At 53.6% G+C, this 16,968-nt stretch overlaps 1 protein-coding gene across 6 annotated transcripts in view; it reads right to left on the reverse strand.

Annotated features, from left to right (window-relative positions):
* The window catches only part of Dlgap2 (DLG associated protein 2), a 545,299-nt gene that overhangs the window by 19,904 nt on the left and 508,427 nt on the right, over positions 1-16,968 (reverse strand). For 5 of the 6 annotated variants that reach the window (XM_069998336.1, XM_069998333.1, XM_069998334.1 and 2 more), the window contains 2 exons: positions 3,836-4,176; positions 3,027-3,068 (listed from right to left, as the gene is read on the reverse strand). In XM_069998336.1, the coding sequence (XP_069854437.1) occupies positions 3,027-3,068; positions 3,836-4,176 (383 nt within the window). The remainder of the gene's footprint in view (positions 1-3,026; positions 3,069-3,835; positions 4,177-16,968) is intronic. The other variant, XM_069998337.1, reaches the window with a different exon arrangement.

The raw sequence follows: 16,968 nt of genomic DNA on the forward strand, positions 1-16,968 counted from the left end.
TTCAGCAAGCAGTGATGTTCTCCATATGGGAAGGCAAATCCCCATGTGGCAGAAGGAGCTAAACATTTGTTAGTTTCAGAAATTCTCAGAGAAGGGAAGCCTTATAAGAGACAAAAAAGCAAGCAAATGTAGGGCAAGGTGAACAATTAGCTTTGTGCAGTGGAAACGGAGCCCCGAGGAACTTCCTTCCTGGAGGAAATTCTGGCCACCAGCAGGGGTGGGTTTTAGGAGTTCTGACGATCCCTCACTTCTAGGAGCTCACTGCGTGTGAGCTCTGTGAATGAACCCTTTGAGAAGCAGGGCCGGATCAACGGGAGGAGGACACAAACAAGCGGCTGTGGGGGACGGAGCCCTGTGCCGGCGCCTGCCCGGCGCCACGCGCGGTTCCTTCGTGGAGCTGGGCCGGGAGGACGGGTAGCAGGGCCGTTGTAAGAAGCAAGGGATCTGGAGTGTCTGGGGAGTGCGCCTTCACGCGTGGGGTGACCTGTGGGTCTGGGCTGGGGCAGGATGGGCCACCCCTGCACCCTGGTGCGGTCTAGCCCTGGGCCAGGTTCCCAGAGGGGTCCCGCCTGAGCCTGGTTCCTACAGGAGCCGAGGGGTGAATCTGGGGCTGGCGTGGGACTCCCCACTAGCCTGGACCAAGCGCTGACCCCAAACCTTTGCCCTCCACACAGCAGGTGCCTCCCTCGGGGACACGTCCACGGCCTGGCGAGCAGTGTGATTTGCTGGCCCTTTGCCCCAGGGTCTTGGAGCCTGAGCGGAGAGCGGGCCAGCGCGGGCCGGGCCCGGGGCAGGTGCGGGTGTCTGGGGGCCCGGAGTCCGCCTCTCTCAGGACGTCATCGCATCTCACAGCCTGCCCAGGATGGTGGCCGCCATGCTCACTGCACAGTGCGCAGGCCCCGGAGCCACACGGGACCCCCGCCCACTGAAGGGTCCATACAGTTTCACACACACAGTCACACGGCGACGGGGCTGCACCGCACAGCAGGTACCACGCACCGATGGGAACAAACACGCGTGCGGGGGAGGCCGAGCGGCGGGGGAGGCCAATGGGTGGGGGGAGGCCGATGGGTGGGGGGAGGCCGGGCAGAGGGGAGGCCGAGCGGCGGGGGAGGCCGAGGGGCGGGGGGAGGCCGGGCAGGGGGGAGGCCGAGCGGCGGGGGAGGCCGAGGGGCGGGGGGAGGCCCGGCAGGGGGGAGGCTGAGCAGCGGGAGGGGGGGAGGCCGAGGGGCGGGGGGAGGCTGGGCAGGGGGGAGGCGGAGCGGCGGGAGAGGCCGAGCGGCGGGAGGGGAGGGGGAGGCTGAGCGGCTGGGGAGGCCGAGCTGCAGGGGGAGGCCGAGCGGCTGGGGAGGCCGAGGGGCGGGGGGGGAGGCCGGGCACTGGGGAGGCCTGGCAGGGGGGAGGCCGAGCGGCGGGGGAGGCCGCACCCCGGCGCTGGGCAGATGAGGCGGCCCCGGCCCCGGTGTGTCTCCCAGGGGCAGCCGGCCTGCAAGGCAGAGCACCAGGCAGAGCACCGGGGAGCTGCCTGTGTCCCCTGGCTGGGCCGGGCCAGGCAGGGGGAAGGGGGTGGCTGTGCAGCCAGCTGGGACCCTCACCGGGCCCCACACTGGACGGAGCCAAGCGGGCTCAGATCTGCTCCAGCCTGTGACTGCTGCACCGCGCAGGGTGCCCAGCCCAGTGGGGCCTGGCACCGCCCTCACAAACGGCGCCTGGCAGCCCGAGCAGCCTCCTTGCCCAGCCGTGACTGCGGGGAGTCTTGGGGAACGGGGGCAGGGGCCTCGGCTGGGCGGGGCCTCGGCTGGGCGGGGCCTCGGCTGGGCGGGGCCTCGGCTGGGCAGGACTGCCCTGGGGCGCGGAGGACGCGGCCAGCCGTCCTCCTCCACCAGCGGCAGGACAGAGGCGCGTGCCAGCGTTCCATGCCTGCAGGCCCCGAGGGGGCCAGGCCGGGCCGGGCACAGGATGGGTCTGCAGCTTTAGGGAGCAGGGCGGCGCGGGCGGGGCTGCGGCCACGGCCTCCGCTCTGACCCCCGGCCTCCCCAGCCTCCCCCGGCCCACACGCAGACAGGGACGAGCGACACTGCACGCAGGACTACACGGGACTGCGGTGAGCGAGGGCGCCTGTCCGCGTGGGACAGACACACAGACTTGTCCACAGACGGACTCACTTCCTTCTGCTCTGTCTGGGGAGCCCTGGCGCCGTCTTTCGTACTGGGGTCTGCCCTGCTGAATGTCCGGTTCGCGCCCAGTCTTTGCTCTCTACTCTCTCAGGACAAAGTCTCCCAGTCGCACCTAATTTCTCTGGCTATTTTTAAAATCCAGACTTCTTGATTACATTTTTTTCAGCTTTTTCACTGACTTCGTTTTGACAGTTGTGATGTGATGAGCTCAAATAATAAACCACTGTTAAACACGGCTCACAGGAGTCTCCACCAGGCACCCGGCACTCGACCATCTACTCACGTACTCAACACTTACGCAGCACTCGCTCTGTGCCAGGGGCTGTGCTAGGTGCTGGGGTGAGGGGGCAGAGACCCACCACGTGGTGTGGGAGGCTGCCGTCCAGGGACAGGTGCTGGGGTGAGGGGGCAGAGACCCACCACGTGGTGTGGGAGGCTGCCGTGCAGGGACAGGTGCTGGGGTGAGGGGGCAGAGACCCACCACGTGGTGTGGGAGGCTGCCGTCCAGGGACAGGACGAGGCGCGGGCCTCCGCTCGGGGCAGAGCTCCCGGGCTGGGCCCAGGTGTGAGGTGAGGCGGGGGAGGACGGTGAGGCTGACACCCAGGCTGGCCCTCCTTGGAGAGGAGAGCTCCGGGCGCCCTGGGCTGCGTGGTGAGCCCGGCCCGCGCTCCTCCACGGGGCTGGTCTGCACCCTGTGATGCCCAGGGTCCGTGCAGCAGACAGCACCTAGCAGAGAGCCTGGCACATAGGGACGGGACGGAGAGGGGAGGGGGCGGTCGGATGAGGAACCCAAGAAGGGAGTGGATGAATGTCATGCGCACGTGGCTTTGGAGGCAGTCGGTACTTACATCTGACCTTGGGTATGGCTGGTGCTCTGGGAATTCAGAGTCCTAAACAAAACAATGAAGCCACAGTGGAGACCTGGCCCCGGGAGCAGGCCAGCGGGCCGGTGCCCCGGGGCTGCCTGTCCTGACTGGCCTCCCACGCCCGTGTGAGGGCCGGCCTCCCGCGGGTCTGACCTCTAACACCCACCGCACGCGGCTTGGTGGAGGGGCGGAGGAACCAAGCGGTGACCTGCGGCGTGGCCTCCCTCGATGGGCCGCTCTGCGCAGCCGCCCTGCTGGGCTGGGCAGGTGGCAGCGGTGGCGGCAGCGGCGGGCCCGGCTCTGGATTCAAGCACCTCCTTGCTTTTAAAGCAGGCTCGCGGAAACAGAAAGGAGCCAGAGCCGGCAGCCACCGCGTCAGAAGGAGCGGCACTGCTGTGTGCACACGCACAGACGTCCCGGCCTCGCCGGGCCAGCCACCCAGCGGGGTCCAAAACCTCGAGGCATCCGCGGCCAGGGCCTCGGCCACACGCCCGCCCGGCGGTGCCCGCCTCAGCCCCGTCCTCGCCACTCCCAGGACCCTTTAGGAACCGAAGAGCTAAAAAACCCCACACAAACCCGCTCGCGGTGCGTCCCCTCCCCCACAGGGCACGAGTCCCCGAGGGCGTCGCGGGGTGTGAGCCAGGCCGCCCCCGGCCGGGGCCTCGGGGTGCAGCTGGCAGGGGGCGTGCACGCAGCACGCTCGGGCTGCTGTGGGCTCTGCGGCTCCCCAGGGCCGCGGCCCGAGCTCCGATTCACTCGGTGTGGCAGCGGGCGGGCAGCAGAGGGGCTACCTGGACTCCGATGGAGGAGCAGCGGCTCTTGAGCAGCTCCTCGGCCTTGGACACCAGGATGGCCTTGTCGCTGGTCCGGATGGGGCCGCTCTGGCTGTCGGCCGCGTGGCGCTGTGCGGCGGCCGTCTCCAGAGCCAGGCTCATGGCCTTGTTGCTGTCCAAACTGTCTGTGGAGTTGTAGAGGCCGCGGGTGTCCTGGGGCCACGGGGACATCCTCTGAGCCTGGTAGGCGTCCTGCGTGGACTCCGTGCTGCTCTGGGCCGTCACTGAGATCAGAGGCTTCGAGACGGTCCGAGGGGGCACTGGCGGGGGCGTCTTCTTGTAGTTGGCATAGGTGGCCGCTGGAAGAGAACGGAGACAGCTCAGCGGTGTGCCCTCCGCCCGCCCGGCCCGGCTTTGGCATGGCCAAACCGTCGCCAAGGGGCTCTGGAACCTGTGGCCTGAGACAGCCGCGGGAGCTATACCATGACAGTTCCCATTCAGAGACATCTATGCAGATGGCCTGGAGTCTGCCTCTCCTCCCGCAGGGGTGGAACTGGGCTCCCGGGAGGGGCTCCCCAGCCTGGCCCTTTCTCGCCCTTTTCCTGAGAGGCAGCGCGGCCAGGCCTGTGGAGGGAGCTGGCGAGGCACGCCTGTGCTTGGCCTGGTGCACACTCACTGTCCTTGCTGCAGCGTGGAAAGGGGAGCGAGCGGCCCCAGGACCCTTCAGGGGTTCGCAGCGCTGCTGCGCGAGCAAAGACGCCGTGGGAGGGGCTGGGGCACACACGTCCGGGGAGGACGTTGGTGGGTGAGGAGCAGGGCACGCTGCCAGGTCTTCACCGCCGAGGGACCTGAGCGGGGCGCGTGCGCCCGCCTCAGATCAGCGCGCGCCTGACCGTGACAGACGTGCAGCTGCAGGGCCACACGGCTCTCCATCCAACAAGCAGATTTAAAGACTGACACTACTGTGGCACGAAGCACAAATACGTAATCAAGAGAGAACGCACTGTGAAAGGCAAGGGCTGCCGTGCTCCTGAGAGCAGGAGCGGCATCCGGGCCGCCTCCCTCTCTTGGTTAGAACCTCAAGGAGGGCAGAGTAGAGGAATTACCGTAATCAAGCCTGTGAATGCCCAAATGAGGCAGCCAGCACTCGAGAAACCAAACCTGGAAGGCAAAAGACTCAACATAAAAGACTGCAGCCATGTGGATGCTCTAATTAAACCTTCGTCTCCAAACACAAGTGTCAATCAAAAGGGACAGAGAAGTCACACCCCGCAGGCACACACACAATCGCTCCCCTGAAGTTACAAAACACGACATGGCCACACAAGTTCCAAGGCCGCCTCGAGGGTCACCCGCAGAAGTGACGATTTGGAACGTGTTAATTAGCAAGAAAGTATGGTCCAACTACCATTTAGCATCCTGTAGTCAGTGAAAGAAAGTGCTGACAGCTATTTTACTCTGAGACACTTTCTATTTTCATTTTAAAACATTTAAAGATCACAGACTCCAGTGAGAGCTTGTATTTTCACAAGAAAAAATGGAAAACAAACCAACTTTTACATGTGGAAAGTTCCAAGTACAGGGTCCAGACCACCTGGGCCCCCCTGCCCGGAAGAGCACATGGGGTCCCCACACACGCTAAAGTAGAAGACAGACAGGCTTCCGTTCTCTGCTGAAGGACACAGCTTTCCCTCTGTTCTTTGAGAATGGGATACTTGGGCTGCGAATGTGGCCGAGTGCTTGCCTAGCAGATACAAAGCCCTGGGTTTGATTCCTCGGTACCACATACACAGAAAAAGCTGAAATGGCGCTGTGGCTCAAGTGATAGAGCGCTAGCCTTGAGCAAAGAAGCTCAGGGACAGCGCCCAGGTCCTGAGTTCAAGCCCTTGGACTGCCAAAAAAAAAAAAAAAAGAATAATGCTTTCCACTTAGAGGAGACATTCTGAAAACACGCATTTCAAATCTGAACTTCACAATGGATTTGTCACCACCACCTGTGACCCTCTGGGCATGGCAGGGGCGGGAGGGAGGCTGGGAAGACCGAATGGTGCTGGGCGAGGCCCACGTTCGCCTGTGTCCACCTGTCACCGGGCCAGGCGGGCTGCTCAAGCCGTCCTCAGATACAGCACACGTGCGATACCAACACACACATGCGAAATCTCAGTACAGTGTGTCCATCGGCACATAATTAGCAGTATAGTAATTATGATGTAAATTTCTCTAGAGACATTTTCATTTTTTAAGTAGTGGTACAACGGCATTACAACTCAACATGTCAGGTTCTGAGCAGAATGCATCCTGACTGCTATCATCCCTTTATTTTCACACCATCCCTCCGACACCTGCCCACCCTGCAGTTCTTCGTGTGCTGTGTCTCCAGTGTCGGACGGTATGGGCATCCCTCGGGGGCGTGCCCTAGGGGTGTGTCTGTATTAGCGGAGTGTGCGTCTTCACAGTTATGCGTCTTCACAACTCACGCAGTGGGAGTCATCGTCAGCTGCGTGTCCTCAGCGCATTCGCTTTACAGTGTGCACCTGTGCAACTCCATTCAGCACTCATGCGTCATCAGAGCATATATCTCGAAGTGCCTGTGTCCTCCTAACCATGGACATAGTCATCGAGCGTGTGACTTCAGGATCTGTCATTATGGTGTATGTGTTTGTGTATATGTGTGTATGTCTCAACAGTATTTTTATTTATCTTTATTGTTATTGTAAAGGTGATATACAGAGGAGTTCCAATGATGTAAGTCGGGTAATGAGTTTATTTCTTTTTGAACAGTGCCAGCTCTTCCCTTATTTTCTCCTAGTTTTCCCTTCCTGGCCCCTAACCCCCAAACAGTGGTACAGTTCATTTTCAGCATAGTGTTTCGTGAGTATCACTGCTGCATTTGTTGACCTCTGTCCCACCATTTCTGTGCTCCCCCAGATAAACATACATGCAGGACAAAAGGCACAGAAATAATAATAATAAAAATAACGAGAAAGGAGAAAAAACCCACAAGAAACCAAAAAACCTCATGTTTACATTTCTTGGAGTTCATTTTGATAAATATCATTTTATATGATTATATGTACATTTCACAGTATGTTCAAAATCATGTGTTTATTCTTATTTGTGTGTCATTTCTGTGTACACCTTCATAGGATGTTTGTCTTCACAGCATGTATCTTGTCACTATATGTCTTCTGATGACTGGTGTCTTCCAGTGTGTGTTCTCAGGTCACGTGTGTTCTCAGGTCACGCATGTTCTCAGGTCAGCTGTGTTTTCAGGTCATGTGTGTTTTCAGGTCATGTGTGTTCTCAGGTCACGCGTGTTCTCAGGTCAGATGTGTTTTCAGGTCATGTGTGTTCTCAGGTCATGTGTGCTCTCAGGTCGCGCGTGTTCTCAGGTCACGCGTGTTCTCAGGTCACGCGTGTTTTCAGGTCATGTGTGTTCTCAGGTCACGCGTGTTCTCAGGTCACGCATGTTCTCAGGTCAGCCGTGTTTTCAGGTCATGTGCGTTCTCAGGTCATGTGTATTCTCAGGTCATGTGTGCTCACAGGTCAGACGTGTTTTCAGGTCATGTGTGTTCTCAGGTCATGTGTGTTCTCAGGTCACACGTGTTCTCAGGTCATGCGTGTTCTCAGGTCACACGTGTTTTCAGGTCATGTGTGTTCTCAGGTCACGTGCGTTCTCAGGTCACGCGTGTTCTCAGGTCACGCGTGTTCTCAGGTCACACATGTTTCACAGTATGTTTTCTCATTGTCTATGTGTCTTCAGGGTGTGTGGTTTCATAGAGTTTGTGTTTCCATGCAGTGTGTATCTTCACAGCACATTGTATGACAGCAAGCTGACCCACACAGCCTTCTGCCCACGCAACTGAACTCCCAAGGATTTCCCAACAAAGCAATATAGACTGACCATTCAGATCTGAAGGCTCAGAGGACTGGTGAATATCAGAGAACCTGAGGCAAACGGTGCCCAGCTCCGAGCATCTGTGGCCCATGGCTCTCTGAGGGCAGCAGGAAAGCAGTGAGCACAGTTTCTCCACAGGGGTCCTCAGGGGCCCCGGGGGGAGTGCGGCACCAAGCCCTGCCAACACCGTGGTGAAGCGCTCACGTCACCGCTCACTAGATGGAAATCTAGTCCCACACCGAAGTCTTTACAGGCCCTGGACCCAGAAGTGTACATCACAGCGAAAGATCAGGAAAGTCATGATCGAAGGGACAACTTGCCACTCTCAAAACCACCAGCAGCACAGAGGAGAATGCCAGGGAGAGGGAAGATGAATCACTAACGCCACGCTGAGAAAAATGGCCAACAAAATAAAACCACAAATGGAAGAACAGAGCTGTGAACAACTAGAAGAATTCCAAGAAAAGGTAGACAAAAAGCAAGACAAAACGAGGAAAGTGCAGGATGTACGTGATTACAGCAGTAAGGGGCTGGGGAGCTCCCTATTTAGGCACAGACTGAAACCAAAGGAAACAGGATATCAGGAGTTGAAGAGAAAGCAGAGAAGTTAGGGCAAACAGGCGAAGGCACTGAAAAACACTCAGAACATATCAAAAGGCTATTCAAGAACTACTGGATTTGGCCAGATCAAATCTTCATATAATCAGAATAGATGAGGGAGAAGAATTAAAGAAAATTAAAGAAAACTAAAGGTGTTGCAAATGTATTCAACATGATAATACCATCAAATTCCCTCAATCTCAAGGAGAGCCTGATCCATCTGATAAAGGGATACAGAAAACTCCAAGCAGCAAGGCCAGAGAAGGCACACTCCTAGACACATCATTTGTGACAACTCTGGACTTAAGGAATGATGTCGGTATAATTTGGGGAGGAGAAAAGAAAAAACAAATTGTTTAAATAGGGTTACAGGTGGACCCGTTGCAACAATGAGATGCACAAGATGTTATGCCAAAAAATGAACTTTACAACTTTTTTTTTTTTTTTTTGGTCCGGTCCTGGGGCCTGAACTCTGGGCCTGGGTGCTGTCCCTCAGCTCTTCAGCTCAAGGCTAGTGCCCTACCACCTGAGCCACAGCGCCACTTCCGGCTTTTTTTTCCTTTTTGCTTATGTGGTGCTGAGGAATCGAACCCAGGGCCTCAGGCATGCAAGGCAAGCGCTCTACCACTGAGCCACCTTCCCAGCCCTTTACAACTTTTTTGAGGGGGGGAGTGTATTCCTGGAGATGGGAGGGCAGGAATGGTAAGGGAAAAACAAAGGAGGAGCAGCAATGCTTGATAAGAAATGCACTCATTACCTTGCTCATGTAATTGTAACCCCTCTGTACAGTATTTTCACAATAAAAAACTTATTAATAAAAAACAAAAAACAAAAAAAGAAACAAGGTATGAATTGTAAAGGCAGCAAAATAAAAGAAGGAACTTTATTAAAATGGAAAGAAGATTAGAATAACTGCAGATTTTCCCATAAAATTCTCAATGCAAGGAGAGTCTGGATTGGTATAATTCAAGCTCCGAACAAGAACTGCCAACCTAAACTAGGATACTCAGCAAAACTAAACAGTTACAATTGATGGTTAAACTAAAACCTTCCTTGGTAAACAAAACTAAAGGAATTCATGAAAACCAAGCCAGGGCTACAAAGGGCACTGGAGGGTACTGAAGAAGGCAATCAAAATCAAAGAAACGCAGCAATGAATAAAAATCCCCAGAAGACTCTCAGCCTCACACAAGAAGATACTCCTAGGAGACAAACACAAAGGTGCGATGCCTATGAATAAGATTTATCGAAATGAATCCAGGAAATGGAAACAAGAGCTGTTGTCTTTGTTGCTTTTGGTTTTCTTTTTGTCTTATTTGTTTATCTGTTTGGGAGGGTGAGGAGGGGTGAACAAATGCAGCAATGGCACTCACTAGACACATGACCTGTACAGCTTGTGGACAGGGATGGCTGGGACATAGTGGGAGAGAGCGAGGGAAGGGGAGACATCATCCCAAAATGTACTCTTACCATTCTTTTTATTTTTTGGATCCGGTCATGGGGCCTGAACTCTGGGCCTAGGCACTGTCCCTCAGCTCTTCAGCTCAAGGCTAGCGCTCTACCACTTGAGCCACAGCGCCACTTCCGGCTTTTTTCTTTTTGCTTATGTGGTGCTGAAGAATTGAACCCAGGCCCTCATGCATGCAAGGCAAGCGCTCTACCACTGAGCCACCTTCCCAGCCCCCAAACACTGAGTTTGAGTCTCAGTCTGGAATAAAAAAAAGGAAAACAGTAATTGCTCAAGTAAATAACCTCATGATACAATGAAACCTTCTAAAAAAACCCAAGAACAACTAAACCAAAAACTACCAGAGAGAAATAATAAGGATTAGGGCAGAAATCAATGAATTAGAAGCTAAAAAAGACTATATATAGAATCAATGAAACAAAAAGCTAGTTCTTAAAAACTAACACTAACAAAACCTTAGACAATATGTTAAAAAAAGAGAGAAAAGACACAAATTAACCAAATTAGAGATGAAAAGGGAAATATCACAATGAACACCCAAGAAGTCCAAAAGTTTATGAGAGGCACTTTGAAAACTATATTCAATTAACATGGAAAATCTAGTCGAGATGCGTAAATTCCTAGAGACATACTAGTTGAGTGAAAAGATATGTAAACCACTTAAACAGATGTATAACAAGCACTGGGATTGGTGACGTAGTAAAGAATCTCCCAACGTGGCAAAGTCCAGGTCCTGATGAATTCACAGCTAAGTTCTCTAAGATACTTAAAGACAAAACGACACCAATACTCCTCAAACTTTTCCATGCAATAGAAATGGAAGATCTGCTACCAAATCATTCTATGAAGCCAGGGTAACAATCACCCCCAAACCAAGTAGAAACTCAATGATCAAAAAACTATAGACAAATGCTCTGATGAACACAGACACAAAGCTTCTTAATAAAATACTTGCAAAAAGAATCCAACAACTGCCGAGCGCCAGTGGCTCACGCCCGTCATCCTAGCTACTCAAGAGGCTGAGATATGAAGATTGTGGTTTGAAGCCAGCCTGGGTAGAAAAGTCCTCATGATACTCTTATCTCCAATTAACCACCAGAAAACCAAGAGTGGTGCTGTGGTTCACAGTGGTAGAGTGCTAGGCTTCAGCAAAAGAGCTCAAGGCCAGTATCCAAGCCCTGAGTTAAAGCCCCATGATGGAAAAAAATTCAACAACTAATTAAAAACATTGTTCATTATGGGTGTCGGTGGCTCATGCCTGTAATCCTAGCTACTTAGGAGGCTGAGATCTGAGAATCACAGTTCAAAACCAGCCTAGGTAGCAAAGTCTGTGAGACTCTTATCTCCAACAAACCATCAGAAAACAGCTGGGACTGTAGCTTAAGTGGCAGAGCAGTTACCTTGAGCTGAAGAGCTCAGAGGCAGCACCCAAGCAAAGAGTTCAAGCCCCACAACCGACAAAAAATAATTATTCATTATGATCAAGTGGGTGGTTTAATATACACAAATCTATCAATGTAATATACTGCATGAACTGAGCCAAAGCCAAGGATCACAAAATTATCTCAACAGATGCAGAAAAAGCCTTCAATAAAATCCAGTGTCCCTTCATGTTAAAGGCTATGGAGAAGCAAGAAAATAGAAAGAACATACCTCAAAATAATAAAGTCTATATATGACAGATCAACAGCCAACTCATGCTGAATGGTGAAAAACTAAAGCTACTTCCTCTAAAATTAGGAACAAAGTCAGTATGTCCACTCTTTCCACTCCTTTTTAATGTAATACTAGAATTCCTAGCCAGAGCAATCGGCAAGAGAAGGACATAAAAGGGACTCACATAGGGAAAGAAGAAGTCAAACTCTCCCTGTTTGCAGAGAACATAATCCTTTATCTAAAGGACTCTGACTCCCAGGGCTAATCAATAACTTTGACAAAGTAGCAAGATACAAAACCAATCCACAAAACTCAGAAGCAGGCAGAGAGGGAGATCAGGAAAACAATTCCATTTATAAAAACAAATATTTCAAGGGCTGGGAAGGTGGCTCAGGGGTAGAGTGCTTGCCTCGCATGCCTGAGGCCCTGGATTCGATTCCTCAGCACCATATAAGCAGACAAAAGCCAGAACTGGTGCTGTGGCTCAAGTGGTAGAGCGCTAGCCTTGAGCTGAAGAGCTGAGGGACAGCGCCCAGGCCAAGAGTTCAGGCCCCATGACCAAAAAAAAAATTAAAAAAAAATTTTCGAGCTGGGTGCTGGTGGCTCACGTCTGTAATCCTAGCTACTCAGGAGGCTGAGAGCTGAGGACCATGGTTCAAAGGCGGCCCGGGGAAGGACAGCCCGGGACACTCTTATCTTCAATAAACCACTCAGAAAACCGGAAGTGGCGCTGCGGCTCAAATGGTAGAGCGGTTGCCTTGAGCTGAAGAGCTGAGGGACAGCACCCAGGCCCAGAGTTCAAGACCTATGTCCGACCAACCCCCCCCCAAAAAAATTAGGAATAAACCTAACCGAGAAGTAAAATACCTCTGTAGCGAAAACTGTTAAAAAAAAGTCTTGCCCACGTAATTGTAACTCCTCTGTACAGTATTCTCACAATAAAAAAAATTAAAAATGTTCACAAATAAAATAAAATTAAATTTAAAAAAAAATTTAAAAAATGTGGAAATGGAAAAAAAAAATGGAAATGTGGTATCACAATTCCAGACCTCAAACTGTACCACAGAGTATAATAACAGAAACAGCTCAGTGCTGGCACTAAAACAGGCCCCGAACAAATGCAATGACTAGAAGAGTCAGCGATAAGCCCAGTATAGTAATCCGATATTTGACATGAGAACAAAAAATATGCACTGAAAAAAGGCAGCCTCTTCAACAACTGGTGTTGAGAAAAGTGGACGTCTAAATGCAGAAGACTAAATTTGGATCTGTGTGTCACCTTGTACCAATATCAGCTTAAAATGGATCAAAGACATCAATGTCAGACTGAAACTTTGAAACTACTACAAGATGGAGTAGGAGAAACATTAGAACTGAGCCTTGGCAGGAGCTTAATTTTATTTTTTGCCAGTACTGGGGCTTGAACTCAGGGCCTGGGCGCTGTCCCTGAGCCTCCTTTGCCAGTCCTAGGGCTTGAACTCAGGGCCTGGGCGCTGTCCCTGAGCCTCCTTTGCCAGTCCTAGGGCTTGAACTCAGGGCCTGGGCGCTATCCCTGAACCTCCTTTGCCAGTCCTAGGGCTGGTCCCCGAGCCTCTTTGCTCAAGGCTTGCATTCTCTCACTGGAGCCACGGTGCCACTTCTGGCTTTCTTGTAATTTATTGGAGGCGTTCCTGCCTGGCTCTCGGCCCCGAGCGGCCAGTTGGAGGGAGCATCTGGCATGCGCCCTTCTGTGACAGCAGCACCTGTCCTCTGGGAAGGAGCTTTCTCTGAGTCCCAGCTGCGTCTGAGCTCCCACAGGTCATTTCCACCTGTTGCTGCAGCCTGGGGGGGGGCCGGGGCTGCTGGCCACCAGGTGCTTCTCTCCTGCTCCTGCTTTCCGCAGTGGCTTCTCGGGCCAGTGCGTGTGTGGCTGCAGGCACGGACAGCTGATGACGTCATCCACCCCTCCGTGGCCCTCCAGCTCTTTGCACCTTTTCAGGATGGAGGTGAGGCTGCCTCAGGGCACCTGGATCCCACCCAGTCACGCTGAGCTTCCTCTGAAAGCCATTCTGGCCGTCTGCACCAGCCGGCCATCATCCAGGCCTTCGTCAACCTTGCCAGGGGCCTAGGCCTGGTGTGGAGCAGGCCACCCAGCTCCAGCATCTCGTCCCTGAGGCCTTCCGTGCCTAGCAGGTCAGGGACACACAGCTCCAGCATCTCGTCCCTGAGACCTTCCATGCCTAGTGTGTTGGGGACACGTGGCTCCAGCATCTCATCCCTGAGACCTTCTGTGCTTAGCAGGTCAGGGACATGTGGCTCCAGCATCTCGTCCCGGAGACCTTCCGTTCCTATAGGGTGGGGGACACGTGGCTCCAGCATCTCATCCCTGAGACCTTCTGTACCTAGCGGGTCAGGAACACGTGGCTCCAGCATCTCGTCCCGGAGACCTTCTGTGCTTTGTGGGTCGGGGACACGTGGCTCCAGCATCTCACCTCTGAGACCTTCTGTACCTAGCAGGTCAGGAACATGTGGCTCCAGCATCTCGTCCCTGAGACCTTCTGTGCTTTGTGGGTCAGGGACACGTGGTTCTAGCATCTCACCTCTGAGACCTTCCGTGCCTAGCGGGTCGGGCCTGCGGTCTGAGGCCCGGATGGGGGCTGCCCGCTCTCTCACAGCTCTGGAGGGCAGAGGTCGCCAGGCTCCGCCGAGGCTGCCACGGCCTTGGGGCGTGGTGCCACCTGTGTCCTGGGTGAGGGCCGGCTGGTGATGGGGTCTTAACTCATCTCTGGAAAGGCTTCTTTCCATATGCGGCCTTGAGTTAAGTTAGCGCAAGGCCTCAGTGTAGGGATCCTAGAGGACTCAATCCGTGATGTCCCTCTCTGTCTGGAGCCTGAGCTGGGCTCCGGGCTGTGCAGACCTGGGCTGAGGTGCAGGTCCTTCACTGTCCTGGCCTTTCCCTCCAGGGCCTCTGGAGTCCTGGCTCAACCTCTAGGCCTGGCCAGGCTCCCGTACACCAGCTAGTCCTCCCCAGTCCTGAAATCTCAGCACAGCCCACGCACAGCATCTTCAGGACTCCGGAAGCTGCCCTGGCCTCCTGACCCTCCTTCCACCTTTTCTGTATCCGAGGACCCCAGCTTCTCAGTCCCCAAACATTGCCAGAGTCGTGGAGTATCTCAGCTGTGGTCCATCACCAGACTCTGGGTCTGAGGCCACAGACCAGGATCCAGGGTTTCTGCAATCTCAGGCAACTGCACCGAGATCTGCATACAGCAGCCACTTACTAATGCTCACAACGCAAACAGAATTCCAGCTCTGAATCTGATTTGCAAGATGCTTTCGCTTTGGGCTGTTTTTAAATATCTTAAAGTAAGAAGTATCCACATGTGATTTTTGTTGTTGTTCTTTGTTGATTTCTGTTCTTCAGGCACTGATGGCTTTCTTCTACCTTTCTGGGGAGTTTGTGGTCCCCTGTGACCTATAGCTTTGTGGGAGTTTTGTCTGTGGCTCACCAGACCTGAACCAACAACTTGGTCAGCAATTGTGCACATTTCATGTTGCAATTATGAAGAGCTTGGAAAGAAGTGAAGTTTAAAGGCCCCAGCACCACTGAAGAGATGCCTGTCCTGTGTGTTAGCAAGTATCTGTCTTGAGAACAGGGTCACACCCCAGAGAGGTAACGTAGTACAGAAACATGGGCAGTGCGACGAAAGCAAGTCTGCACCAGCTCCTGCACCGCCCCTGAGCTCTGCTGACCTCCAGAATCAGCTGAGACACACTGAGGGGGTTCTGGCCTGAGAAAAGTCATTCTATCTTAATCTTAAGATAGTTCCCTTCACAGTGCCAGTATTCCTTCCTGAGAAAAGCTGGGCAAAGCACATATTCAGACAAGTGAATCTACTGGAGAGATCATTCCACAGGTGAGGAGGGATACAAGTGTGAAATGGAAGTTAGATGTTTTCCAAACCAGGTCATTGAAGGAAAGGACACTAACCAAGAGAGCTGCTTTTCATAATGAGGGAGCTGTGGGCGGGAGTTAGGAGAGAGCCGTCTGTCCAGCCTGTGACCCCGTCTGGGCTCCTGGGGGCCAGAGGAATGGGGCTTCCTCAGCCACGTACCCAGGTGGCTGCAGGGTGTGAGCAATACAGACTTCCTGCTGGACACACGGGCTTCTGCCAGAGCATGCACCGTGGTGCCTAGGAGACAATCTCTACTGCACCTGGACGCTCTTGGTAAATATTTCCTGCACGCATCTGATATTTAATTTATTATGTAGACATTAAAGTTATGTTTCTACATTGTACAAGGTAAGACAATCTAATAATAATGCCAACTTGTATTTTTCTAGTTTGCATAGACAAATGTGTTTAAATGAGTATTATTCTTCAAAATATTCACTTTGAGATGTTTTTGAAAATAATATTTGGATTTATTTCCAAGTGTTTCCTTGCATGAAATATTATTGGAACTGGGGAAGAAAACTACTTTTAAAGCCATAAAAGAAAATCAGTTTGCCAACCTGATCCTTCTGTCTACACACACGCACACACTCATTTTATAACATAAGAAATATTCACGTATCGAATGACTGGTCAACTTGCTGCGCTGGCACGCAGCTCTGGACGAGGTCTGAAGTCCACCGGGACGCGGCCGGCATTCTCACTCCGTGTATTTGGGTAGCTTCCTCTGCACCTGCTTTTCCAGTTGGGCATTTCATTTCTTTGGTATTTTTCTTAATCTGATTTAATAGGCTGTGTTGCATGCCATCTAACTTGTACTTAGTGAAGAAAGATTAGAACCATTTGTTGGCCATCCTTAGAGTACTCATAGCAGAGTCTCACGGTCCCCGCGGTGAGGTCTCGTGGTCCCCGCGGTGGGGTCTCATGGTCCCTGTGGTGAGGTCTCGTGGTCCCTGTGGTGAGGTCTCGTGGCCCTGTGGTGAGGTCTCGTGGCCCTGTGGTGAGGTCTTGTGGTTCCCACGGTGGGGTCTCGTGGCCTTGTGGTGGGGTCTCGTGGCCCTGTGGTGGGGTCTCGTGGTCCCTGTGGTGGGGTCTCGTGGTCCCTGTGGTGGGGTCTCGTGGTCCCTGTGGTAGGGTCTCATGGTTCCCACGGTGAGGTCTCGTGGTCCCTGTGGTGAGGTCTCGTGGCCCTGTGGTGAGGTCTCGTGGTCCTGTGGTGAGGTCTCGTGGTCCTGTGGTGAGGTCTCATGGTCCCCGCGGTGAGGTCTCGTGGTCCCCGTGGTGGGGTCTCGTGGTCCCTGTGGTGGGGTCTCGTGGTCCCTGTGGTGGGGTCTCGTGGTCCCTGTGGTGGGGTCTCATGGTTCCCACGGTGGGGTCTCGTGGTCCCTGTGGTGAGGTCTTGTGGTCCCCACGGTGAGGTCTCGTGGTCCCTGTGGTGAGGTCTCGTGGTCCCCACGGTGGGGTCTCGTGGTCCCTGTGGTGAGGTCTCGTGGCCCTGTGGTGAGGTCTCGTGGTCCCTGTGGTGGGGTCTCATGGCCCTGTGGTGAGGTCTCGTGGTCCCTGTGGTGGGGTCTCGTGGTCCCTGTGGTGGGGT

This window comes from Dipodomys merriami, unplaced genomic scaffold (genome assembly GCF_024711535.1).
Source record: "Dipodomys merriami isolate MVZ:Mamm:240054 unplaced genomic scaffold, mDipMer1.0.p SCAF_511, whole genome shotgun sequence".
Lineage (NCBI taxonomy): Eukaryota > Metazoa > Chordata > Mammalia > Rodentia > Heteromyidae > Dipodomys > Dipodomys merriami.